General features: G+C 42.6%; 1 protein-coding gene across 8 annotated transcripts in view; it reads left to right on the forward strand.

The window, feature by feature from the left end:
• Positions 1–5,302, forward strand: part of LOC101854514 (neurogenic protein mastermind) — a 31,069-nt gene extending 25,767 nt beyond the window's left edge. For all 8 annotated transcript variants that reach the window (XM_005104391.3, XM_005104392.3, XM_005104393.3 and 5 more), the window contains exons 13-15: positions 649–743; positions 1,396–1,607; positions 3,141–5,302. In XM_005104391.3, the coding sequence (XP_005104448.1) occupies positions 649–743; positions 1,396–1,607; positions 3,141–5,106 (2,273 nt within the window). In that variant the 3' untranslated portion in view covers positions 5,107–5,302. The remainder of the gene's footprint in view (positions 1–648; positions 744–1,395; positions 1,608–3,140) is intronic.
• The last annotated feature ends 3,255 nt before the right edge of the window (positions 5,303–8,557 follow it).

Here is an 8,557-nt window from a genome sequence, read left to right on the forward strand (position 1 = left end):
GGGGGCTGTGCAACTGACTGAAGTGTCTTTAGGCCATTCCCAAAGGAGGTACATTAATACGTTCTTATGCTCAGTAGAATTGCAGATGGGTTGATTTATCAATTCAATGTCGTGCTCATAGCTGTGCCTGAACTGTAACAAGGAACTTCTGCTTTTTCTTTCCTAATCCTTACTATCATCATTTTTTCCTCTACTTCTATTGTATGTTTGTCACACTCTTGTGACCCACTATTTCCGGAGTGACTTGATAGTCGAAGCAAACTTAGTGCTGTTGAAGCTAGAGAGGTGAGCAGAGTAGGCTTGATTCCCTGCCTGGACTTCTCTGTTGACATCCACCCCTTGGTGCTCATATTACTCTATGCAGTTGCGAGCGCCGTGAAAATTCTACTGAAAAAAAACAGACAAAAAAAACTTGAAATGCCAGTTCATGCTGTAAGACAGTGTTCAATTGCATTATGAATTCAGCTCAAAAGATGCTTGTTATAAAGGACTTTGGTCGATTGTTCATAAAGGGTGTTCTTACTATTGTTAAGTCAGTTGCAATATTGACAGTGTGGGTGTAAATTACAGTTGCAATTGTTACTCTTTGAAATAAATAATTTTGTTCTGTTGTGGACTGATTTGGGAACAATAATTGATTTTGAACAGAGGAAGCAGCGGATGATTGGTACTCCAGTGATGAGGAAGGAGACAATCAGAAGGCGCCAAACTTGACAGATGTCCTGAAGAAGCTGTCCAAAGATGTGAGTGAAATTTTCCTTCGTGTCAGAACTTCATATTTTTGTTTGTGTTATCATGGTGTTGTTCACTTTCTCACAAAAAAATAGCTTAGAATATGATTTCATTGACTTAACACTCCAAGCGAATGATTTCACCATATATATTATGTAGGGAAGTGCTTGAGAACAAGCAAAGCAATCAAATAAAGGTTCTTAACCTATACTTTTCAGAAAGTAGAATGTATGCATAGGAAGCAGAGTTCGTTTGCGAAGAAATTGAAATGTTTGGGGGAAAACGAACAGAAATAATGACTCAAATTACAGCCTATTATCATTAAACATCACAGAACAAAACTTACAGCTGGTTTAATCGGCCATTGACATTCGGAAGGTTACAATCAACTACTTCGTCAACTTCAAGAAATACTTGTTTTGTTAATTACTTTTTGTTGTTTCTGATGTTTAATCTACATTGAAAAAACAAAACAAACATGATTAGCTCAAATTTTGTTGTAATAGTTTGAGAAGAAAACTGGAAATGGCTTATTTCTCCCAAAATCCTGTAGCATTAAATTATATATGAATATATATAAAACTCCTCTCTGAGATGTTTGGTGATGAACTTGTAGTTTTTCATAATGAAGAAATTTTATTTGTGCTTAACCTTTCTGTCCAGACTCTGCCAGTATCCAGCTCAGAAGGGTCTGTTGTCAAACAAGAAGTGCCTGACACTAGCTCAGCTTCAGCTGCTCCTGCCACGACCTCAACGGGCTCTATGTTCAACATCATGCAAATGATCAATGCCATCAAAAAGCAGAGTAGCACCTCCTCTGCCAAGCTCCCTACGGACACTATTACTTCTACTCAGGCTCCCGGCTCTCCAAAAAGGTAAGGACTCTTTATAACTTTCAACTCCCACTTTTTAAATAACTTTCCTGGTAAAAGTAAGTAAAAACATTCACCTTTTGTGTTCTGGACACATATGCTCTAAATGAAGAAATAGTAATTGTTTATGTTGTTGGCTTGCTATAGTTTATGTGCTTTGCGAGTCTTTCAATTCTCAATTTTTTTTTGCTTGTGTTGGCAGAAAGCTGATGCCTTAGGAAAGAAATTGGTGGATTGTGAACAAAATCTTGTGTATTTTTTTTGCAAGGAATGAAATGTAGCACCTCATGTTTTGCTGAAAATATACTAAGCTGTGTCTTGAGTTGGTTAAATAAATCATATTGCAACTGTTAAAAATCAATGCTAATTTTTAAGTACCTGTAATGTGTTTTACGTATCCTGTTTAAATAATTATAGTTCTTCAACTTTGTAAGTGTGTTTGGTGTTGTCAACATTGAATCATCAGCATAAGAGTATGTTCTTAAAGAATATTATTTCCAGCCAAAGTAGAAGAACCCTGTGGTTCAGATGAACTATATACCTGTGTGACAACGTTATGGAATCGGGTGCTCATCAGTTTTTGGGCATATGGAGTTTTTGGTATCATCATAAAGCTTGTTCATTTGACTTGCTTTTGATAAAAATAGATACCTTTTTATCTTGAATAGAACTTTAGATAATATTTGTAATTGAAGGGGGTGGGGGTTGCCTTGTGTCAGGCATATGACAAGCAAGAAAATAGCCACGAAAGTTCCATGACTTCCAAAGCTTGAAAGTCCTAGCAAAATGCAAATGCACATTTTTTGTGCCTTTGATCAATGGTTTTCATTAAAATCCTGACAGAAATGTGTGTTGAAATGGACATGAAAGGCATTGTGTGGCTGTAAAAATTGATTTCTTCGATTTCATTATTTCGACTGGCGCCTGATCTCACCTCGATACCGCTCGTATGGATGAGCATATATATCATTCTTTGTGCAGACAGTGTTTCTTAGTTGTTAAAGTTTTTATTTACCATCCCGGGGCGCTGCCACTGACTGAAGTGTCTTTAGACCATTCCCGAAGGTGGGACATTTCTCGTTCTAATGCACAGTAGAATTGTAAATTGGCTAATCCAACAATGTCATGCTCATAACATTAACTGCCTGAACTACAACAGGGAACTGCTGCTCTTTCTTTCCTAATCCTTACTATCGTCATTTTTCCTCTTCTTCTTCTGTATGTTTGTCACACTCTTGTGACCCGCTATTTTCGGGGTGCCTTAATAGTCGAAGCAGACTTTGTGCTGTTGAAGCTTGAGAGGTGAGCAGAGTAAGTCTGATTCCCTGGAAGGACTTCTCTGTTAACATCCGCCCCTTGGCGGTCATATGACCTTATGCAGTTGCGAGCGCCGTATAACCTCTACTAAAAAAAAAGTTTTAATTTGATGGGTCATTCTACTTGAATAGTGAACAATCAACCCTCAAAACTGAATTCACTTCTTTTTATTTGCTTTTCTGCATCACTTTATACTTTTTATTTCTTTCTGCATTTCAGTCCTACTGACAGCGAAGGAAAGCCATTTCAGTTGCCATCAGCATTATTGCAACAGCTTCCAGCATTGACTGTGGACCCTCCAGTGGTCAGTGCCCGTCCTCTAAATCCGCTCAAGTATGCCGTTGTGAAAATTGCTTTGAATATGCCTAAGCCGTACACACAACTTCCCAAGGGGGTCAATGCCTCTGACCCCTCGTACAAGAGTGACCCCAGGGTCAAATGGTATCTGCAGTATCTGGAGAAACAGCTTCAGTCCGCACCCAAAGAAGTGGTGAGGCGGCCTAGCGTCGATACGGAAAAACCCAGCAAGCCTGTGGACCCTCGCCTGAAGAAAGTCCCCACCGACCCCAGGCTAGCCAAAGCGGCTGCAGACTCAGGTTCAGGTGATGTGTCTCGACCGACGGACCCGCGTCTTCAACGAGCCCAGGCGCAAGGCAGGCCCACCGATCCTCGGCTGGCACGCCAGGCCGGGGCGAACCTCGACCCCCGGCTCAATCGTCAGAACAGTCAGGATCCCATGGGCAATATGGGGATGATGGGCGGTCAGATGTCCAGCCCGATGGCTGGCTCGGGCGGAGTAATGAACACCGGTGGCATGGGCATGGGAGGTCCCATGAACAACATGAACTCCATGGGCAACATGATGGGCGGCATGCCGAACAGCATGGCTGGGGGCATGAACAGCGGCATGAACAACATGGGCAGACCCATGAACAATCAGATGGGCGGCCCCATGAACAACCCGATGGGTGGCCCAGGCATGATGGGTGGCCCTGGACCCATGAACAACCCCATGGGCGGTCCTGGACCCATGAACAACCAGAGGGGCAGTCCAGCTATGAACAACCAAATGGGTGGTCCTGCCATGAACAACCCTATGGGTGGTGGTTCCATGAACAACATGATGGGTGGTGGACCTATGAATGTCATGAAATCCAGGATGAACAATCCTATGCGACCTTTCCAAGGCGGACCTGTGAATGCCCCAATGGGTGGTCCCATGGGTAATAATATGAACAGGATGGGCAATCCCATGAACCCCATGGGAGGTCCCATGAATGCTATGGGAGGTCCCATTGGTGGAAACCAGAACATGAATCGTATGGGAGGGCCTCAAGGCCCAGGTGGTGGAATGGGTGGCCCCGGTCCCGTGGGGCCACAAGGCATAATGGGAAGTGATTCAGGAGACCGGCGGATGGCTGGAGATTTCCACAACCCGTCTGACCCAAGACTGGGAGGTGGCCAGAGACCGCCGAATGACCCACGAGTCAAAATCAAAGCTTCGGAACCGAATAAGAATGATCCCCGAACAAATAGGAGAGACCCACGCATGGGCCCTGTTAGTATGGACGAAAGTGATTCGGATATCAGAATGCTCTCGAGTGATCCTAGCAGTGGGTCAAAGTCAAATAATCTACAGAGGCCGGGTGGCAGCTTCAGCAATAGTTCAAAGGACTTTAGCCAGTCTGGCAACTTCCCCCCTCCTCCTCTCCCGGATCCCATGATGGATCTTCCTATAGGAGACGCTGATCTCCGACTGGGTCTTGGCACCCCACCTACCTCCTCGTCTTCTTCCACCCCACCGCCAGACTCCATGCAAGACTTTGACTCAGATCTTCCAAAACCTGCTCAGAAGTTTGACCATCGCAATGATCCTCGCTTCAAGCGGGTGAAACGTTCTACCAGCCAGCTCAAGAACTCTGTGGAGTATAACTCTCCTCTGGGCAGTGCGGAAGAAGTCATGGTCAGTGAAGAAGGTGATGGCTCACAGTTCAGTAACTACAACAAACCCCGATTCCCCCCAGGGAAAGATCCCCGCTCAAGGAATGTCCCTAGCCCTTCCCTTCCCGACACATTACATGACTTTGAGGCCCAGGGCCCACCACCTCCTATGGAGGCTGAACCGGCTTTGAAAGTCAAAGATTTATTTAAGACCATCGATCCTACTGCATCTCCATTTTGTTGACACGAGATGATCCCACCAGTTTGTTTATTGTGTACCTAACGGCATGTGTTTTTTGTTTTTTTTTAAATCATTCACTCTTGTAGTATTATTTTGTTCATAAACGTTATTGTTTTCCCTGCTGATCTCATATGTGCTCGTTGTGAGACTTAGTATGGAACCACGCCAATGAAACATTTTGATTATAAATTGAAATACACGTGTTTCAAGTTATTGCTATTGTGTGTGACTGTTGAGAGGCAGAGTGACTGTTTGTGTACCAGGTGCTGTTGTGTGGGAAAGAATGTTTATGTTATGTGTTTGGGGATTGTAAGAATTAGAGATTCTATTTGGTGACTCCCACTGTCTTTTCTGTTACTGTATCTATTTGGTGTCTTCCACTGTCTTTTTTATCACCTTGTGTTTTTACCAGGAATGTGACCATTCTGGCTGTTCTGCTTTTTAAAATATTTTAGAAGAATATTTTTGAACAATGTTTATCAGCTGTTTTCCTTTAGTTTCTGTGACTCAGTGATGCAACTACAGATGATGAATTTGACTGGCACCTGGGTCTGAACTCGAAAGACACAATAAATTCTTCTTGATCTTGTTTCCCCCTGCTGCATGTGTACAGAATGGTCCATTCTGTCATTATTATGTTTAACATGCGAGATACTTTTTAGTGTTAGAACCTAAAGCAGCTGTGGTCAGACTGCATAATGCTCAAGGTGATGAAATGCTCTCTTTGGCATTTTCTGAGGGTGAAATTTTGATTGATATTAGGTACCATTGTATAAAATTTTCAATGTTTTCTTTTAAAAATAATCTGCGCAAGATTTAGGTCTACTCCATATTTCTTTGGAGCGTATTGAAAAAGAAAACTCTCAAATTAAAAAAAAAAGCGATAAGTGTTATGTTTTTTTTGTTAGACATCATGTAGATGACCCAAAGGGTCACAGCATATTAGATTCTCAAGTCATATCTGTGCAATGATGTGCTTCTTTTGAATTTAGTCTTTCAGAGAATATTTTTTCAAATCCATTAGTGGGGAAGGTGTGTTCATGGTCACACTAGGGAGTGATTTAGTGTCCTGCTTTCAATCCTGTAAACTTACATTCCTTACATAACTGGGATGTATTTCTCAGAGCTTTCACTTTCATTACTCATTCAAATTTTGTTGTTGTTTTTAAGCCTTCACCAACACAATTTAGATCAATTAGGAGGTGCACTTCAGCCCTGCTTGTCAGGGTCAACCTGGGCTGAGAGACAAGGGAATAAACGTCCCAGCAGAAAGACTATAAAAATTCTTCCTACATGATAAGAATCGAATTTTGGTCGCCTGTGAGTGACGGAGAAGCGCTCAATGGCTGTACCTTATACACCGTTGGTCTTTTATTGCTTTCTGCTTTTGCCTAGATCTAGCCTCTACTATTTATTTTAACACTCATACCACTTAAAAAATGGAGTGTTGAAGAGGGGTGCTGTTAGTGTTTGACTTCGCTAAAGCTTAGTAGCCTTTGGGTAGGGTTTTTTTTCTCTTTACATTAATATGTAGGTGTTTTTAGGACCCCATTAATGCAACTTGGATCATTCAGGAGGCAGGCTTCTGACCTTGCCTGTCAGGGCCAAATCAGGCAGAGAGGTATGCATCAAGACAGAAAGAAAAAGATAATGGATGAAAATTCTCACACTCTGGAATTGAATTCGTGGCTCATGCGTGCGACAGCGAAGTTCTTAATCGCTCCACCACAAACTCCGGTTTGGTAATTTGAGTGCCCAGTGTAGATCCTACTTCTTTGATTCTTGTCTCTATTCTGTGTGTCTCACTTGGGCACTGTTGTTGCAGGGCATCACTGGTAGTAGCCTACTGGTAGTGGGGCGTCCTCTGTACAGCCTCTCTGTTATTTCCATCAGTCTTGCTTTTTCTTTTCAACAAATGAATTTTACCGTTTTGATATATTACATATATATCTTTTTTTTTATAGTAGAGGTTTTTACGGTGCTCGCAACTGCATAAGGTCATATGAGCACCAAGGGGTGGGTGTCAACAGAGAAGTCTTTACAGGGAATCAGACTTAGACTGCTCACCTCTCTAGCTTCAACAGCACAAGGACTGCTTCGACTATCAAGGCACCCCAAAATAGCAGGTCACAAGAGAGTGACATACAAAAGAAGTAGAGGAAAATGACAATAGTAAAGATCAGGAAAGAAAAAGCAGCAGTTCCCTGTTGTAGATCAGGCAGTTATATGAGCATGACATGAGTCAGCCCATTTACAATTCTACTCTATGCTTGAACGAGATATGTCTCCCCTTTGGGAATGGCCTAAAGACACTTCAGTCAGTGGCACTGCCCCGGGGGTATGTATCTCTTTACTTTACTCGAATAAAACATAATTTAAGTCATCTACCTAATGTAGGCTATGCATTGTGTCCCCAGAAAAAACAACCACCAAAACGAGCGCGGTAGGTGTGGTGTAAGGGAAGTCACTCATACAAGTCTCAATGTCTATTTTTCCTCCTCGTTTTTGTCTCCCTTTTAAATTTCGAAAGGAAATCGCTGTCTCGGTACAATTAAACTACAGCAGAGTGCCGTATCGTATGTGTGCTTAGTAACAGTATCATGCAAGTTTTTAAGAATAAAAAAATTACAGGCCACGGGAACTAGGCATATGTTTCACCTAAGCACGTGTACGATAAAGATTTTGTATTGGACTTTATAAAAAGAGAAACAGCACAGGGCCGTTTATGCCCATACAAACGCCACACAAGAGAAACACACGGACACGCTCAGGAGACAGGACAAAAATATCTTTTGTCTTTTTCTCTTGACTTTTGTGAAATGGCAATAATGATAGATAATACAAAATAATAATAGTAATAATAATAATAATAATACAAAATAGCATTTTATGTTGCATGCACAAAATGAAGAAGATACATGTATGACGCCACGTTGTCCCAGAAAGAGATCTCAGAAAATCCTCGGAAGAGGCTCAGCCTGACTTCACAACCAATAGCCTAGGCCTAAGCTGAGTTCCGCGTTCTTCAAAATTAACGGGAAGCCCGAGGGGGTGCCCATTAGCGCGATCGGGTCGGGTCCGGGTCGGGTTTTGTGTTTTCGGACAACATCCCTCTGCCTGAAACATTTAGACCCTATGTCCAATATTTCTTGAACTTGAAAGCCCTAGAGAAACTCTTTCTCATCTTAACATGTACTTTCACTCACTCAGCAGACAAGACGACAGTTATACAGAGTGGACAGGTATAAGGGAGACTGGACAGACTAGAACGTTGCCCGAAGGAAGCGGTGACCACGGCGAGAAATGTTGTTCTTGGGCTCGTGGATAGGCCCGACCCACATTAAAGTACTGACTCCGTTGCCACCTAAACCCGTCGGCCACACACGCATGCCGCATACATACACAAACGCGCGCGCACACCCCACTCTCTCTCTCTCTCTCCCTTTCTCTCTCT

Source organism: Aplysia californica, unplaced genomic scaffold (assembly GCF_000002075.1).
Source record: "Aplysia californica isolate F4 #8 unplaced genomic scaffold, AplCal3.0 scaffold00418, whole genome shotgun sequence".
In the NCBI taxonomy this organism is placed as follows: domain Eukaryota; kingdom Metazoa; phylum Mollusca; class Gastropoda; order Aplysiida; family Aplysiidae; genus Aplysia; species Aplysia californica.